This window comes from Sinocyclocheilus anshuiensis, unplaced genomic scaffold (genome assembly GCF_001515605.1).
Source record: "Sinocyclocheilus anshuiensis isolate Anshui unplaced genomic scaffold, SAMN03320099.WGS_v1.1 scaffold1003, whole genome shotgun sequence".
Lineage (NCBI taxonomy): Eukaryota > Metazoa > Chordata > Actinopteri > Cypriniformes > Cyprinidae > Sinocyclocheilus > Sinocyclocheilus anshuiensis.
Window position 1 is genome coordinate 1609249 of NW_015542495.1, and position 20314 is coordinate 1629562.

Sequence of the window (20314 nt, forward strand, 5' to 3'; positions counted from 1 at the left end):
CAGATATACCCCACCCACCTCTCTATTTATCTATCTTAGGACTAGTGTTGTCAAAAGACCCGGTATTTCGGTACCAAGTCGGTACTAAAAAAATGAAAACGTTACGGTACCATGTTTTTGTGTTTTGCTTTGGTACCGAAATTGGTACCGAGAACCGTGGATTTTCACTGGTATCGGTACCGAATACTGAAATTTTGGTACCGTGACAACACTACTTAGGACTGAGTCAAGTCTTGTTTTAAATCACTGCTTTAACTTCTTCTCACCTCTCCATCTGTCTGGCTCTTTGATCTGAGGCAAACCTCTCTCTTGACCCGAAAAGATCAGATGAGTGTTCATTCAGAAACAGAGACATTACTCACAGTGCAGTCAAAAGTAGTACACACAATCTCAAAATTACATATCTCTTAAAGGGAAAAAAAAAAAGTTATTTGGCTCTTGTTGAGAAGTTTGAAGCTCTTTCAGCTAGAACGGCACCATCTGGACTGCCAGTACTAGAATAAACACTAAAATACACAATGTACTATTTGCTCTGTTGCATTTCACACTAATCAGATCAAGCAAAAACAACACACCATAGCAACAAATAAACATATAGCATGTTTATTAAGTATATTTAGCTCCTTTTGGGTGCAGATTGCTGTATAATTATGTAAATCAGAGCATATGTGCCTCACCTCCTGATTGGCTGCGGTCAACTCCTCCTCCAAGGCAGAGACCCTCTCTAGTGACACCCGCAATCTCTCTCGTACCTGAACGAAACACAAAATTCCATCACTCACTGTTTATCATAGCTGTGCTCTACTCTGAACTGATCTGAGAATGTTTTTTTTCTTCCTGATTTAGAATTGCATTTAAATGATGGTTGCAAACAATGCAGAATTGCAGAATTTAAGGAAGTAGAATTAAAATGGAATACAATTCTTAGAAACGGCAATTGTAGTTTTAATAGTATATTTAATTGTTTATCATGAATGACCTATAAGCATGATATTGTATGTACAATGTGGTATTTGCTAAAACATTATATGATCAATTAATGAAATGGTAACAGTATAAATTTGTATTTAATTTATAAAAATGGTCTTATATTTAATAATTAAATTTAGTTTCAAGGACCACAGTGGAAAAAAAATGTAAATCTTAATTTTCATAAAGTTATTGGTAACACTTTAGTTTAGGGACCAATTCTCACTATTAACTTGATGCTTATTAGCCTGTCTATTATTAACATATTGGCTGTTTATTAGTACTCATAAAGCACATTCTGTGTGACCATATTCTACATCCCTAATCCTACCCAATACCTAAACTTAACAACTACCTTACTAACTATTAATAAGCAGCAAATTAGGAGTTTATTGAGGCAAAAGTCGGTTTGTTAATGGCAAGAACCGGACCTTAAAATAAAGAGTGACCAAGTTATTTAAAAAAAAATGTTGTGGTACTGTATGACAAATTTTAAGTATTTTTTTTTCTTTGTCTTACAACTGATTATAAGTCTTTTAATCGCCCTCTCTGGTGACCTGTTTGATCACTGGAATCATTTCAGTGCGTTTGGCCCTTCATCACTGGACAATCAGTGGTCACTAAAACTGTGGTCCCATAAATCATAAGCAATTTCCTGCCATCGGTTACCTAACGCCTTTTAAATGACAGTGTCTGCAGAAGGCCGCAGAATGGATTACAGCTGGATGAACCACCACACAAGGGCTTAATCCATAAATAAAACGCCACTGGATGAAGGAAAGGAGAGGTGGGACTGTGGGTCACGGTGTTTAATAAATGTACTTCCACCTCACTGTTCCAAAAACCAGGAGAGGAAGTGGTTATATAATATTATTTTGGTTACTAAGATTGATCAGTCGGCCTATATGCATTATATGGGTTAAACATCAGCAGGTCTGTGGTACATTTGATGTGTCACATATGAATTTATACTAGCAGATTTCTATCTTTGCAATGCACTGTGAATTCAACAATAAAAAACAAAACAAAAGGAATCTCATCAGTTGTTGATCTCAGGGTTTACCTTCTCATCCAATGCTTTGTGGTGCTCAAAGAGGGACTTAAGGGCTTTGAGGACCTCCACCTCACTGGAGACCCCAGAAGGAGACTGAGCTTGTCGTTTCACCACAGTCATTCGTAGGGAACGTTCATGCCTCGAAACCAAACACTCCAAATGCTCCAATAGCAGCTGTGGAACATATAAAGAGTTAATTTCATTATGTTTATCATCACAATCATCCGTTACTATTATGAACATTAGAATTAAACCAAACGTAAAACTGAAACTAAATCTAAAACCAATATTAATACTAGTTTAAAGCTGAAATGCAGCCTTATGTCTCACTTGGGACCAAGAGGATTAAGTAAGTTGTAAAAGCTGAAATTAACAAATGAAGATGGAAATTAAATCTAAAAACCCTAAATCTAAAGCATCCAAACAAATCCATCCAAAATTCAAAATTTAGTAATTAATCTAATACTGAACCTAAATCTAAAGCCAAAATTAAAATTTCAACTAAATATAAAACCAATTCTAAAACTAAAGCTAAAATTGAATAAAAAATAAAGTTAAATCTAAAACTAAATCTAAAGACAAAGTTGAAAACCAGAGAATAATCTAAAACTAATTTATTACTATACAAAAAACTACAGCTAAATATAAATCTAATATTAATTCCAAAACTACAATTAAAAGCTGAAACTAAAACTTAAATGAAATCAAAATTTTGTAGTTAATCTAAAACTGAAATGAAATGTCTCAAGCCTGTGTTATACTTTCCGCGTGTCCGCTAGGGTCCGCTATGGTATGCGTGACGTAAAAATCGGCATCGGAGAGTGTGCGCGGAGGCTCCGCGCGGACATCCGCGTGCCTCCCATTTTTTGTGACCGCGCGTCAGTAGGCTACTGCGCATGCGCAGGCTGTGTGAAGAAGCCCGTTGCTACTCGAACCTGTACAATTCGTCGATAAAACAATATAAAGACAGCCAGATGTGCAATAACTCTGGGCAATTCTTTGTTCACATGTTTGTTTATTGTTCAAGCCGATTTACTACGCATGTATGGAACACGTCCGCGGAGCGGACCATCAGCGTATGCTTTCGGAAGTATAAATACAAGTAGTCCGTGTCCGCGCCGTCCGTGTACGCGTCCGGATTGCTCACGCGGAAAGTATAACACAGGCTTAAGACTGCTTTGATCCTGCTCAATACACTGAATAAGGTTCATAGGCCGTTCCTCCGTCCGGATTGCTCATGCGGAAAGTATAACACAGGCTTCATGCTACAACATGAGGTCAGTTTTTTAGTTATGTCACTAAACCCTCAAGGATATTCTTCACATGAAAATTAATGGCATGTGCTTAACACACCATTTTGTCTTTTCTCATTTTACAAGGGAACCCTTTCAGATGGATAACAACATTACACACAAGAAAACCCATTACATTACTTGAAACAATAGGGCAGACACAACAAATTGAAACCCCCTGGACCCGGCACAAAGGAGATTATGTTAATGTGGTTACTCTCTGCTCTGGTACATGGCATAAAAAATCAATTCGGCCCCAAAGTCCCAAGGATACCATGGAGAGAGAGAGAGAACGTCTGGCTTTAGATGAGTGGAGTGGACATAGATGACTATGGATGGCGAGACAAAAGAAAAAGTGTTTATGTTGTTCTGAGAACCTGCTCAGAATTATGCTGAATTCCGTAATATGCATAAGGTGCGGAATTGCAAAAGCCGGATGCAGGATATTCCCACTCAATATCTTAGACTTCCAACCATGAAAGTACTCCGATGCTTGATGCTCAGAAGACAAGGCATATTGAAACAAAACATTATGGAATGTTTTGTTACTGTTTACTGTTCATTACTGTTCACTTCGCAGGTGTTCGATGGCCAACTGAGAAGCCTCTTAGCATACTGCAACCTAATTGTGGGCACAAGGAATGCTATTCAATGCTAGCATTTGTTTTGCAAGAGTATCAACAGATAGAATTATTAAACATCTGTCTCAGTAAACGTATTCTAAACAAGTTTCATATATCATACTTTGACTCAGTGATGCATTTTATTTGTTTAAAAGTGACTGTACTATACATCCCCCAGCCACCAATATCACGTGACTAAATATAAAACTAATAATAATAATAAGTAAAAACTACACTGCCATTCAAAAGTTTGGGATCAGTAATTTTTTTTAAAGAAATTAATATTTTTATTCAGCAAGGGTGTGTTAAATTGATAAAACTTGAGTAAAACTTTTGAATATGCCGTTCTTTTTAACTTTTTATTCATCAAAGAAACCTAAAAAAAAGTATCAAAAAGCAGCAAAACTGTTTCCAAAATAGATAATAAATCAGCATTTTGATAATAAATCAGAATGATTTCTGAAGGATCATGCGACACTGAAGACTGGAGTAATGGCTGATGAAAATTTATTTATTTATTTATTGAAGAATATATTTTAAAGTATAATAAAATAGAAAACTGTTGTTTTAAATTGTAATATAACAATATTTTATAATATTACAGTTTTTTCCTCTATTTTTGATCAAATAAATGCAGCCTTGATTAGCAAATCAATACGATCAATAGCGATTAATACAATCAGTTAAATGGTTTAAAAAGTAATTTATTTATTTTTATTTCAGTAATTTATCAACATTTTGAAAAAGGTTTGCTGCATGGTTAAAATATGCTATGCGTATATAAAAAATGTTGTTTTTTTGAGAAAAAAAAAAACATAAGTGGCGTATAAGTCGCATTTTATTATTTCATTCAGAAATAGGCCTAATGCCGACGCGAAATTTTTACAAACATGATAATAAACACTGCAAACATAGCTAGGCTATTTTAGTTCCCCGCACTCCACAACAAATCCTTTCAATTAACGATATTTAGAAAAAAACAAGAATTAAAAATATAAGAATCTATAGCTATATAAACGACAAGCCAAAACAAATTAATTTAGGCTAAAACTAAACTGAAACCAACGTTGGGTCTCTCATTCGACACAAAATCAAATGTTTTCGTATTCGCGATGTATTTGAATGCCAAATTATTATTTATTATGTATGGAAGCAACTATTCCTTTTAGTCATAAAGATAATCGGAATTGTAAAAGGTTCGCTTTTATTTGTGTACATTCACAATAAAAACAAATCTTTGTGCTTTTGTAAAATAAGCCTAAAGAAAAATAGGATGCCGCTTTCTGCCGTTTGGTTTGCTTTCGCGCAGCACAAAAATGAACCGAAACTCTGCATACTAGGCTACTTGTTGCACAGTTTTTTTCGTTTTCTTAATTTATTATTTAAGTAAAAATATATTTCTTGTATAGGCCTATTTATTCGTTATATATAGCCAAGCTTTATTATGTTTCTCTCCGCTCGCTGAAGTGCTGCAGGTGCGTGATGTGACCATGTGAATATTCATGTTCTTTTGTTTGCTGCTTTTTGTGCATAGCTTTATTATGTTTTTCTCCGCTCGCAGTAGCGCTGCAGGTGCGCGATGTGATATAATATGACCATGTGAATCCTCATGTTCTGTTGTTTGCTGCTTTTTGCACATGTAAAATTAATCCCCGGGAAACAAATGTTAGTATTTTTAACGGGTCACAGACACTTATCCTTTCTAATTTAAAATAATCTTATTGGTTTACGATTAATAATTGGTTAATCGGTTTTCTAAGTAGGGAGTTGAACTTCAAGTGGAGTCTCCAAGTAGGTAGTTGGAAATTCAGACTTCTCCAGCTGAATGTTAGGCAGCATTAGGGCTGCAGCAGCACATGTACCTGCCTGAGGGCTGTACTGGCTGTACTGTAGCAGTGCTGCTCTAGAGACCTATAGAGAAGCTGACCTTTCTATTTCTGCTCAGTACCTTGCTCCCTCATTCATAACCCTCGGTCTATGCCAGCCTCTGTCTTTCCCAGCGCCAGCTCAGCACTAAAACATCCCTACAGCCGGATGATGCAGGTTAGGTTTCTCTCTCTCCCTCTGATTGTGTCTGTTTTGGTGGATCAGTTTCACACTGGTGCCATCAGTAGACACAGCCATTAGCTAATACACAAATCTCAGAATTGATCTTAAATCGATATATGTACAGTAACATTATGTGTCATTTTACTTGAAAGGCCGCCCTGCGTAAAGTCCATCCTGTACGTTTCATCTACATGCTTAATTTTTATCATACTGAAATCAGTGTATTCCTCTGTAATACTTACTGTACATTATTTAATGGCATGACCTCACTCATAAGTGTTCTTATCTTTCTTTGTACTTTCACTGTACTTGTTTCTGATTGTTTAACATCATTTGATATTGTATGACTGTAAGTACTTTTTCCACTTTAAAACAAAAATAAAAACTACTGTTAAAATGTTTAAAATGTTGTACACTTACATAAGATAAAGACACCAATAATAAGTGCCCTAAAAAGCTTTATTCTACATAAGTGTAGTCCTGATTTTGCGGAGTTAGATGTGTTCCTAAGTCAACATATTTTGTTGACCCTGGAACAACATTTTAATCCAGAAATTTAGCCTTGACCATATCCCTACACCTAAACCTAACCTTAACCACGAGTAATCCCTAAAATCAGAGGAAATGATAGATGAATGACACTGATGTACAAGCACCAAACACTGATTATAAGCCTAAACTTTATAAAAACTATAAACTGGTTCTTCAAATCTGATTGGTTAATCACAATGTTGTTCCAGGGTCAACAAAGATGTTGATCCAGGAACATGTTACACTTGGTAAAATCAGGTTCTGCATCCCTCATAGCGGTCCTCAGGTTGATATAACGTGACCTCGTTTTTACTAATGCATAGAAATAATCAGCAATAAGACACATCTTAACTTCATTGCAAGAACAGATAGTGGTCCAAATGGCACTTAAAATGAAAATCAATGGCCAAACATCTCTGCAGTGTTCACAATGTTGATCTATACTGGCAGGGAGTACAGTGAAAATTAGACATACTGATTTCATTGGCAACAAAAATGTTTTCCTTATAAGTACTTTATAAGTCCAAGGCCTATAGTAAATGGCCAATGGTCCAAATTAACATAACATTTACAGTAAATATTATGTAACACAAGATTTAGTGCATCTCAAATCAAAGTATGTTGAAAATAGTATGTAAAAAAGTGCATCTTGTGGATTTTTGAAGTGTTACATCTGTGCAAGCTTCTTAGGTTATATCACCTCAACTCCTTGTTATTTTGTCTGATTTATATTATCACCTATTACTCAATCGCTGTCGTTCTAAAAAGTATGTACTTTCTACATTATCAGGGCCTAATATACTTTTAGGGAATGTTGCTGTTACGCAAACTGGGACGCGGTCTCAAAATGATTAAGATATGACCTTTTCCATAATGACTGATGCATTGCAGAGTTGACGACAGTCTCTGTAGAGCAGCTTTGGGTTAAATACTTCACTCACGGTCACATTAGCTGCTCCCTGTGTAAGATTAGAAACTCTGCTTGAAATGCTGCTCCCAGAGTCTGTTGCTAATCTCACTCGACCTCTCCTCTTTTTCATTCCAACTACGCCCCTTATCCTCCTCGATCTATGCTTCCATCTGGTTTTTAATACCCTCCAATATCCTCAATTCCATAATTGACTCTTCAAACGTTTGGCTGCGGCTAAGTAACGTAAGTAATTAACTGAATTGCAGCGTGGAGGCTGGTGAGCTGGGCTGCATTAGCAGTGACTCAGGCAAGTACTGAGGGGTGCAGAAAAAGAATAGAGGTGAAAATGAAGCTGAAGAAGTGAGAATGACTACTTTCTTGTGAAATGGAAGTGATAGCCAAAGTGCTGGGTCTTGTCAGACGTTTTGGCAGCTTCTATGCATTCAATGCAAATGCTTGGTGACAATTTTATTGAAAAACGCCAGCCTGTTATCTTGACTTACAGGGAATTATGATCTCACCGCTACAAGGATGAAGTTATCGCTCAACTGTCATCTCAACGCAATAAAGTCCCCATGAAAGGTAGTGCAGGGCATATCGAAAGTGAGAATGTTGTGACTCTAAAGTAAGCATCTCAACAGAATCTGGTTTCAGTTCATTAAAAGCAGTTTGGAGCAACTACAAACATACCGACTCCAACAAAATATCATGAGTCATTGGGTGGGCATCTGTTAAATTTTTGTAAGCAAGTTCAACTTATTTGACAGTTAAGGAGCACAATCTGTTCTTTGAAGTGCCTGGAAGACAGTGTGCAAACTCACTCTGGTGTTGTTCCTTTCGGCCTTCAGCTCTGAAATCTCCTCCTCCTTCTCCAGCAGCTGTTCCCTGCAGGCGTTCAACTCTTTCGTCAGGGCGGCAAACTCCTGCAAGACACCAATGCAATACATCCTCATTAAACACACCTGAAACATCTAATTATGGTCTTCAAGGTTTACTGGAAACTTCTAGGCAAGTGTGCGATTGGAGTAGGTTTGAGCTAAACTCTGCATGACATTAGCCATGTTTCCATCACCCTGTTCTTATGCACATTTTGAAGTATCGCATCAGAAACGAGTGATGGAAATGCCAAATTTCGAATAAAAATCCCTTAATTTTTTACATTCGCTTGAGGTGGTTTTTGACTTTTGTGAAAAAGGGTTAATGGTAATAATGGCAGATGGAAACGCATTTGCCGAGTAAATTGCTCCATGCGCATCAAAACGTTATGTGACTTTGCACTATAGGACGGCAAAACCTGACTAACCAGCGGACCGATCTCATTCCACAGCATCTGAAATGTTGTGATGGTCATTTTGAAATGCCTGAGCAAAGTCTGTCATCAAAGTATTTCTGTATAATTGCCTCTCAGAACTGTTACATGACTGCGTTCCCAAATAGCAGGCATCCACCTCCGAAAGCAATGACCTCATTTATTTTGTTTCATCTGCTTGCTCTGAGCCGCAAGTAATTTATTATATATGAAAATTATTATATTAAATGGCTTCTCCTACTTTTCTTAGTGATATATAGTGCCAGTTTACCAGGAAGTGACGATTTTGTTCTCTTTGACTCTTTGGATTGAAACGGTGCTTAAACCCGGCTATTGACCCTCTTGGAGCAGGAGCAGACTCCCCTGCCCTGCCAACAAGAGTTGAGGAGTCATATAAAACAATATACCGGTATTATTTTAAAGTGGTCCTATTATGCTTTTTCACTTTTTCAACTTTAGTTAGTCTGTAATGTTGCTGTTTGAGCATAAAAAAATCTGCAAAGTTACAAAGTTCAAAGTCCATTTCAAAAGGAGATATTTTATTTAACAGAAATCACTTTTCAAAAACTACAACGAACGACTCGTTTGGACTACAACGCATATTTTCTGTGATTTGTGATATCACAAATACCGACGAATGGGACGAGACCTGGTTGAGCTGCACTAGAGAAGGCAACGAGTGTTATCACTACGTCGGAGAAACGTTAGCTTTCCCAAGGCAGACGAACTTAAGTAAAACTATTAGTAACTATAGTAAATTATTACTATATTACTATGCCATAGTAAAATGCATGTGCCTATTTTTTGATCAGGTGACCAGCTATCTGCCCAATGAGGTATCTAGTGGTGCTTTTCCACTGCGTGGTACGACTCGGCTCGGCACGGCACGGTTTACTACCACGACTCCTAAAAAAAATCTTTTTCATTCCGCGTCGCCCCATCAAGCTCTCGCTGGATCCGATCCTCTGCTATCAATGAGAGGAACGTCTGTTCTTCAGCAACAGACAACAAAACTGTTTGGTTGTTAAAAAAAAGGTGCGCTCGTTCAAAACAGTTGCGTTCGATCCTTCGCTAGCTGTGCTGATTTAAATCTAGCGGTTCTTTTGTGTTTGTGTCGCAAATTCAGTGACGCAGGTAGTGACGATTCTCTCCGGCCAATTCGTGATCAGCAGAATTTACACGTCACGTTTTGGTAACAGTACGGTCACTTGGAACCTCAACCGAGGTGGTACTAAAAAAAGTACCAGGTACTGTACCCAGTGAAAACCCCTACGGCCACGTCTACCGTGGCCACTCCCACCTCATTGGGGCACTGGATCCAAAGAGCTAGTGCTACTTCCAGCCCTATTTCTCCTACCCCTGCTGCCTCTACCTCTAGCAACAGCTCTCCTATTGACACTACAACCACGTTCACCCCTGCCACCCCCATCCCCGTTGGGCAAAGGGTCGAAATGATCACTTTTTTGTGCTTCGTGAACACTTGCACCCTGCACGGCGGCACCATGGCGCTGCAAAGATGTACCGGGAGAAGCGCGATCATTAGAAGACCGATCGTCATTTCCAAAAGGCAAATATTCCCTTTCAGAGTCAGAATCGGCGAGTAACATCTGCAACACATCCTCACGGTACAACTTTTTATTAGCCATTTGGCAATTTTCTCTCACAAATCTCACAATTTACTCAGACGCTCTGAACTGAACTGCTTCCGCATCAATGACACGATAGCTCACTTGCTCTGCTATTTGCTCGAACACTTTGAATAGGAGCATGACATCATTTTGGTCTAGAATCGAAGTACTATATGTCTGCCATCTAGTGGTAGGGAATACAAATTAGATATTACACCATATTAGGATCTACAGCCTATTTTATGAAGTAAGCAATTTTGCAACTTTGGCGCTTAGAGAGTTAAGTTGTATTTACAACACTGTTCCAGAACAGTTTAACCCATATATTCAGATGTGTCCAGCGCATTTTATGGAGGACTGTTTCCTGATCCTTACAGTATAAGTCATTATAATCAGTAATTATGTCCCCACTGGATGCTACAAATGCCTCGTTTATAATGGGTTTTATTGGTTTTGTCTCGTCGCACCAGGACACGGCATCACAGTATGGTAAGGGGCGTAACATTTCCGTCACACGCTTGAGGTATTCGGCCAATCACAACGCATTGGATAGCTGGCCAATCAGCATACACCTCGCTTTTCAAAACGATGAGCTTTGTTGTTCTCAGGGTTGTTGTCATAAGTAAAAGTACTACAGACCTTCATACTTGTGGAGCAAATTTCAGTCAAGAAGTGATACAATTCAGTATCTACAACAAAAAGACCGGAATTTGGGAACAGCCATTAACTTTTGTGGCCCAGAAATGTTCAGCAAATGCCACGGCTGAAGAGAAATGACAACAATGTGTAAGTTTTCACTTCTGGGAAAGCAAAATCCCACGAGTAAAAGGTACAGATTCAATGTACTTGTGGTAATCTGAATTCAGTGCCACTAAGAGGATTTCAGGAATGGTAGGAATGGGGTCGGAATTGACTAAGGCTGGTATATGGAGTATGACGCAAGTGGTGATGCAATTGCTTTTACATGGTGCATTTAGGTGCCCCAATAAGCAAACGTGAAAAACAACCCTGCAACCCTATGACCTCAACTACAACTTTGGTAACCGTTTGATAATAAGCACAATGAATCATCCCAAGTACAGGCAAAAGTAAAATAAAAGGACAATGAATCATTCCAGAGCACACCTGAGTCAAAATTATAACGTTATGACCAGGATTGTTATTTACAATGACATTAAGTGACAAAAATATTTGCAGTAACCGTAGCCTCCACCTTCCTTCTCTCAACTATGACTGAGTGGGCTAAAATGTGCTCACTTCTTGAATCTAATGGCCATCACGATGGGGTGCAGCCAGAATATAAAGGAAACTTTTAGACTGTTACGTCTTCATAAATCTGTCTGGCAGTTGACTGAAGGCAAGGATCAGAGGTGTTATTTAAATTGGCAAGAGTTGAAATCTCTATAGCGGACACCTCAGTTGATAAATATGAACTTGGTGGATGATGACAAGCCCCTCTCACTACCACCAGACAGGAGGGATTGGGATCATGCAAAGGTAGATGTCTAGGACAATAACTCACTGGGGTATTGATCTAAGCTTGTCCTCTGCTGCAAGACTCTTCTGATTATAGAGGGATAACTGAACAGGACTCAGTCCAGCTGGCCATCAAAGACCCCAGTAGAAGTCTTGTGGTAGCTGGCGAGGTTAACTCATGGTATGAGATACTGTAGTTGTCCTATATGCACCGCAACCACTTGCTGTGATGGTATTGATTACTGATGTTACATGGTGTTACTGTAAGACAGACAAGAACGTATGTGTGTGAGCAAACAATTATCCAGCTTTTCAAAGGGGATTTGCTGGAGGCAATCTTCAAAGTACAAATACGCCGGGGCCTCAGATTTCATCTTGGGAAGCTTTAAGATTCATTGATGTGAACATACGCACCAGCGCACACATACAGATAAACACAATCTTACAGCAAAACAGCTCTACATGGGCTGGAGTTACAATCAGTTATGATCAAAACTCCCTTCTAGCAGCTCTGCCTCTGAAACAAACCTCCCTGAAGTGTTTTCTGAAGTCAAAGGTCAGAGTTCCAAGATCAAACCAAATTCACTGTGCATGAACCTATGCTGCCCTTAGGTGGTAAATGTGGGGGGAGTAAAGCATTGGATCAACATCTGACAAACTCATTAGTGTGTGAAAGTCCCTCTAGTGTGGTGAGCATATATATTCTCATCTCACATCTTTAACATAGAGCTTAAAACTTGAGAATCTACCATGTTACTGGTCCTGTGTAAAGACTGAAATGAAGACTAAATATGGGCTTTTTACACTTCATAATTCAGGTTCATTTTAAATCCTTGGATAACACAATCCAGGATTATATGGCGTTAAATATTTTACACTGTTTACATTTTACTCTCTATACCGATGACACCGCAATTCAGTGGTTTTCAGGAGCAAGGCTTCATACATTATAAGGAAAGCAGCACTAACCCAAGTTATAAGTGCGAAGTTCTTAACCAGGGTCAACTCCGAGTCAAGATTTAACAAGACGTTTACCTGGAATTAGGTGTAGTGTGAAAAGCCTGGAAGAGATTTTTGGCCACAATTCCACCATCGACCGAAATGTTGTGCAGAGCCACAGGTAAGAAAAATCCCCAAAAAAATCTAAACCGTTTCTTCTTAAACATCACAACTGTTTCTCCTAGACATCAGATTAAATGAAGAAAACTTATTTGTTTTCTTAAGTCACCTGTTTCTCAAGATACCAAAGTCTGCAATTCAATATGAACTCAAGCATTTCTCAAAATCTTCTAATACCAAAATAGCTAAGTTCTGCCATGCTACGATTTGTTAATTACCTGTATTCTTATTAGTTTCTATTATTGTTTCTCTAAAGGAATTTTAGGAGAAACATCTGAGACAAGGTTGACAGTTAAATGATACATACTGTAACTGAGAACTCAATTAAGTTATCTGACCTCTGAGAAATAAATACAGCACACTCTGGGAAGCAACAAAATCACAGCCAATTAGAACATACTTGGGGCCAGATTTACTAAAAATGTGCAAATAAAAAGAAATTAATTAAATTAAAGAACACATACTCCACCAGCTCATTTACATAATGCAAGATCAGCACAAATTAGCAACTATCGCAGTCATGTCAAGTGCAAAATGGGCTAAGACATACTTTTTATGGTGTTAAATAATCAGTGTTAAGAAAGTTACTTTGGAAATGTAATGGGTTACAGATTTAAAATGTAATAAGTAGTGTAACTATTTCAATTACTTTATTACAGTAATGTAACTAATTACATTTGATTACTTTTGTAAATTTCTAATGAATTTTTTCAACTGTTAATCATTTTAAAACATTTAAAGCAGGCTGGTTTAACCTTACAGTTAATCTTTAAAGATAAAGCTTATACAGGAACCCAAATAGGTAATAAAACAGTTAATGAATAAGCCTGTGTCCTTAACTGCTGAAACATTGGTGTCTCATATTTTGGAGCAGCCGATGCAATTTGGGAGAGGAATCAATTAAATCTGTGTATGTGTGTGAAAAATTTCAGATCTAACCCCGTTTGTAATCGTTAAAATTTTCATAACTGTAATTTAATTACACATTTTTCTCAGTAACTGTAACAGATTACAGTTACATTTATTTTTTAATTAAACTATGTAATTCCATTGTAACAAGTTACTCCCCAACACTGTAAATAATGGTGCAAATACTAGCAAACTGGCTACTGCAAACATTAGTAAATTACAATCCATAATTTATTTAAATAATCTCCTCCAATAAATTTTGTGTCTGAAAAGGAAACTCCTACAAATGCATATACAACAAGGTCAGCCACAAAAATAACTGTCCATGCCCTTTCATTACTAGTTTTTCACTACGTATCTTTAGTAAACCTTGACAGTAGTTTTTTAGTAGGTTTTTTGATAGTAAGGTTTGCGCTCAAAGCTGTTAAGTAAATCTGGCCTTTGATGTTTAGTATTCAGCTACTTTATATAGTTTCATTTTAGACCAACAATATTTCACCATGCTAAAGCCAGAATCCAAGTGTTTTTTTTAATTGTCTAATTGTGTGATGTTTTAGCAGTCACAGCTGGTTATGACAAAAACCCAGGTTAACATTGAGCAGATTAACTTTTGCACTGTGCCTTAGTTTGTCATGACAGTTGACTTGTTTGGTTAATGAGGACAGTGAAATGTCATAATTAATCTCCACAGAGTGTTATGAGAAGCAGCCAGTAGGGATTCAACCAGCCTGAGGTCTTTGGCTCCAGACTATCTCACGAAAAGCAACAACTACATATCTCGCCATAGTTATCCCATACACCGACGGCTCCAGGGCCCAGAGAGCCGCTGCTGGCAGATGCCCATAATGGGCATGTTGACGACACTGCCGTCTAGCAGAAGTCACTCGGTTCAGTTTGGCACACACGTCACTGTGGATGAGTTAGCAAAGCGCTAATTAAAAAGTGTTGATTAGAGAGGTGGTGGTGCAGAGGTGTTAGTCTAAGGGGAGAGACAGGCATAATTACAACATGTTCTACACCGCTTTAAACAACGACGAGAGAAAAAAATGGATAGACTTGTTAAAATGTTCAAAGGAAGGTGTCAAAGTGAATTTTTACCCAGTTTTTTTAAGAGATATGTTAAAATGTTTGTTTGCAACTTTCTTAAAACAACAATGTTCCTACAGTGAGTATGACTCAAATGCTAAATAAAACACATGCATATCTTGTTAAACAATGTAATATAAATCAGAGATATAAATGGTAGCTTCTCACCTCCTGAGGTGTTACCATGACAAACTAGTACATGCTAAGCTTTATATAGGCTTTGTTTTACAGGTGAGCGTCTGATGGAGGCACAGAAAACATTGAAAATTAAAAATTTCATTCTGTCACTATTTATTAATCTTCATTTCCAAATTCCAAACCATAATTTTTCCCCTATCCCATATAACTTACTTTCTTTCATGAACACAAAAAGAGAATTTCTGAACAATAGCCTATTTAGCTGCTCATTTCAATACAACAAAAGCATAGGGCAATCAGGATCTGTCAAGTTCTATAAAAGAACAAAAACGCCATATGACTCGTGCACGCTATTCCAGGTGTTTGAAAATTGTACAGCGGCTTTGTGTAAGAAACTGATCAAAGTTTAAGTCATTCAATGAAAACCTTCCACTCAACCGTAACTCTCAAATGTCATTTGCATATATTAAAATATGTTGTGAAAAGACATCAATGATACAAGCTACACTGAATCTCATGTTTCATATGACTGACTGAGTAACAAAGTTTGAATATGCAAAAGTGTGAACGAGATATGAGAATCATGGCAGTAGTGACTTAAATTGCTCTGTTCCTCACAGAAAACCATCATATGGCTTGAAAATTGGAAATTCTATAAGTCACATGGACTACATATATTTTTCTATTTGGTCTATATTGGAGCTTGAGAGTCCCTGTTCAATTAAAGTTTTATTTGTATAGAAAAGAGCAGCTTGAACATTCAAACTCATTTTTGGGGGGGATTGGGATTGGACCAACATGATGGTGAACAATTCCTTTAACTCCATTTCATATAATCTAAAAAGGCACCAAAACCATATAAGTTGGCAATCTCACCCTGACAGCAGTGTGAAGTCTGAATGACAAAGACCACCCCATTTGAAAGGCAGATGCAAGAACTGCATCATGGAACCAGACCAAACCTGGTCTTCCCCAAAGAAACAGCACTACGGTTTGAAGTGTTTGACAAAGCCTACCAAGAAATGTCTCGAAGACTGCCAACCAGTCAGTGTGAAAGCCCTAGCACGTCATTCATTCTATTTGGATTGACTCAAAGCACTCTTTTTCAGCTGGATAAAACACACTCCTGAGAGCGACAGGCTGTTTAAAGAGCGGAATGGATGAAAGACTGAGTAGGGTATGCACCTTAAAAACTCAGAGTGAGTTTTTAAGGCTTTAAATCAAAGACCTGTGTATAGTGATAACCATCAAATGCACCTGCGGCTCTTGAGAAACACTCGTTTAAAGTCGCATGATGGAGCATTGCCATAGTGCAGCACAATAACTAATAAAATAAAATGAAACTGGGAGCAATGTTTCATCATAAACAAATAAAAAAACTCAACAGCTCAACAGACAGAACAGCTACATGGATGATATACAACCACAGACCCATTAAATTCTAGACTGAGGATGTTCTGCGTTTGATGAATCTTTAATGGAGGCTGTAAAGCTTTATTTACAGAATGTCCCATGGGGCACATGCATCAGAGTTCCTGTCTCTGTCTACTGTATGTTGCACGCAAGGCTTTTGAAACTAGTCCTTTAGTTGTACAGTAACAGTAGGATTCTCAAATTTATGATGCAGTAGAACCCTATTTAAAAAAATAATAATGCATGTAGAATTGTTACATTACCAAATGATCAGTAGTCGATTCTTAATGACTACTGACGATGCTTAATATTAATTTTTATATCACAGCAAAAATGAATACAGTAAAGACTACCAGTGAAACATTCATATAAATATTAAATAAAATGTATGTAGCTCAAGTAAAATCATCTATGTGCAAGCAGTAAAGCTCATTTATATGTGTGCTGTTTCAGATTTCCCTCAAAGCTCAAGAAGCCCAAATACCTAAAGAAGAGAAACACATTTACATCATTATTTCTCATCTTCTTACACTCATTTACGCTTGAATGTATCTGTGATAACACACATTCACCTTACAGTCTACAATGGCATTAAGCTGCTTTAAATTGCATCCGCGTTTGGAGCCGGTCAGTCCTGACTGGCTCCTGGTCAGTAAAGCATCTAACCAGAGCTAACCAATGACATTAGAACGAGAAGGAAAGCCCTATATGACCATCAGCACTCAGCACATCTCATTTCCCTGATTTAAATATTGAAGAAGGTCACATATGAAGCTACCAGCATCTCTTCAAGAAGCAAACCTTTTTTTTTTTTCTGAAGGTTGTTTACAGAAACAGGTCAGCATCTATATAGGGATACCCACATGGATCTTTGTAACAACCCTTGCTTCCTGTACAGATGAAGTTGTAATTTTGTAATGAAAATTTAGGTTATGGTTGATGGGTGTTTTTGATATATTGTCTATGGCTCTGTTGACATTATTATAAAATTAATCAACATCATTGAATAGTGATCTTCAGTGACTTTTTATTTGGCTTTGCAGTCAGCTACTTTCACATCCTTCCTTCACAACTCACAAGTGTGACAGCACTGAGACAGATATTTTAATAAAGTAAATCTGTATACTATCTGTTTTAATAGTTAATAAATAAATCACAAAATATTTCAGAGAGAATATAATAAACTATGCTTGCATTTCAATTTGAATATTAAAAAAATAGTACAGAAAAAAAATTAATATATTTTTTTATTTTGAAAAAAATATATTAAAAAATAACAATTATATATTTTACATATAATGATTTAATACATTTTAAATTTAATACATTTGTAATATAAAACTGCATTTTTATTTACTTTTTTCAGTACATCACCCTATAGGGTACAGGGTAAGAATGAAATAGCTTATAAATGTATATAATAGATTTCTTCCATGAAAAAAAAAAGCTGTTAGCATCAACTCTATTTCCAATTAAAGCACTCTGAGAATAATGAGCTCAAACTAACTGTTAATTAATGCCAGTGGTGGTAGAAACTATATATATATTCTTTCTAAAGGGATGATCTGCATTCAACAGTTCACTGTTTAATTAAACAAGCACGATGCTATGAGAGTAAAAGTCAACTTTTAATTAACACTAATAATTTATTTTAATTGCCTGAAAAATCTAATGCTTGATTCTTCTCAATCCAAGGCAATTTGTAACACGGGCCCTTGGCAGACTTGGTCCCCTGACAGCGCTCATCCTGTATAAAGCATCTCTCTCTGTTTAAGGCTAAACCTGTATAAATCCATCAGTAGCATGTCCCAGACCCACTCCAGCACTGTCCCCTGGCTCGTGTGTCTGTATGAACCCAGGGTCTGCGCGCTTGGGGGACCGCTGGGCTTGATTTACTCTGACCTTTGGGTGCAGACCTGAGAGGGGTCGACACTTGAATGTAGAGCCGTCCATAAATCTGCAGAGGGGGTAATTACGGCCCAGGGATTTAGCGCTTCTCATGGATACTGGTGGCTAATTCTGTCCTCCTCGTGACAGTCATTAGAAAGCACAGAGGAATCTGGTACTCTGGTTGATCCACAGTTAAAACAAAACAAGAATAAGTACAATGCTGAAGGAAAGTTATTAATGTCTACTGATGCAATACTTAGCAAGCACCGTTATTAATATTACAAACCCTTAACCCTAAATATGAAACTTCAGCACACAACGTATCCCCCATCGTTTGCGATATGAACATGAAATGACGTGGCTTGTTGAAGAGAGGTGTGCTAATATATTTCTAAACAACTGCACTAATGATTTTCACCTACAGGATGATATCCCATAGACCTACAATGAACACGTTTCATTTGATTTTTAGGCATGACACTTGTTTGATCATTTGTTGATCATTGGATGCTAACACCACATGAAATTTTAGATTCATTATTACCTTTCAAATTTCAAATATAAAGTTTTCCAAAAGAACATGAAATCAACTTTAATACATACTCTGTGGAAACCACTCACAACACATTAGCATTGTGTCAGTGGGTTTTGCTATTTAAAATGTAAAAATCAAGTCAATTTGATGCATTTAGGGATAAGCATCAGGACAAAACAAAAAAAATGAAAGCAGCAGGTTGTGTGGAACTTAAAACGTCTCGTGTTTTGTGCTGCCTTTCAGGAAAAAACCCCAGCATGCTCTAGCAGCAACCCACAGTGACAACACAGCTTGCTAACTTCACTTTAATAGCAGGAGACAAAAGCGTGACAAGGACAGAGCAATGATAGTGAGAGGAGGGGAGAAGGGACAATTAGGCCCATCTTAGTCCTTTCCGATGCAAAACAAAGGTCAGTTATTTGTTTTTGACCTTTATATTTCTCCTTTGGAACATGTGGCATCTTCTGTTTTAATGGTAAAAAAAAAAATCATAAACACATGCTGCATTTGTTATTCAAGAAAGCTATTCTCAGCATTGCAGGGCACTAGAGCTGAGGGCGAATGAGAACACAGCCCCACCCTGGTATAATGAGTGTCACACATTCTCAATTTAAAACCAATCTAGTGGAGCAGTCAGGCAGCAGAACGCACATGCACACACACACATTCTGCAAATGTCAGCCCATGCATCACCCATTAACCAGCTGTGAATACCAGCAATGAACAAGACGAATGGAGTCTGAAGTTGCTGACTTTTAAGGAGAACCCATCTGATCAAGCTTCTTCTACAGAACCTTTACTGAGGCCCTTTTTTTACCTTTAAAATGTTCCAATACATTGAACACAACACTGTTTTGTGTCAAAAAATGTTTTTTAAGCTCTTTTCTAGAATGACAATGCTTTCTATAGTGATGGGCAAAGTCGAAACGTGCACACATATTCATATATACATATGCATAATAAACTGCATTTTAAAATATTATAATTTCACATTCAATCTTCAAATTAATGTACAAACAACAGAGTATTTTTTTATATTTGTTTAATGCCATCTTTTTATATGACTGAAGACCAGTATCAATGATACCAATACTGATTTCTCTATAAAATCCACCCCCCCCTAATATTTAACCATTGACTATAGCCATTCAACATTACAGTATAATTGAGAGCTATTAATTTGAACATTTATTAGATTTTAAAAAATTACTTCTAATTTAAGTGAACTTAAAACAATCTTCACATAAACCCATCATAATAAATGTCATATTTACCTGTGCCCTTCCGCAGAAATATACAGAAATTGAAATTGAAGTTATCAACACTAACTTATAAATTAAATATAGATGAATCCTTAAAGCTATAAAAGTTATTTTTTCCTCT

At 37.2% G+C, this 20314-nt stretch overlaps 1 protein-coding gene across 4 annotated transcripts in view; it reads right to left on the bottom strand.

The window, feature by feature from the left end:
• The window catches only part of LOC107694182 (liprin-alpha-2-like), a 188530-nt gene that overhangs the window by 45210 nt on the left and 123006 nt on the right, over positions 1-20314 (bottom strand). For all 4 annotated transcript variants that reach the window (XM_016493812.1, XM_016493811.1, XM_016493813.1 and 1 more), the window contains 3 exons: positions 8250-8351; positions 2033-2197; positions 678-752 (listed from right to left, as the gene is read on the bottom strand). In XM_016493812.1, the coding sequence (XP_016349298.1) occupies positions 678-752; positions 2033-2197; positions 8250-8351 (342 nt within the window). The remainder of the gene's footprint in view (positions 1-677; positions 753-2032; positions 2198-8249; positions 8352-20314) is intronic.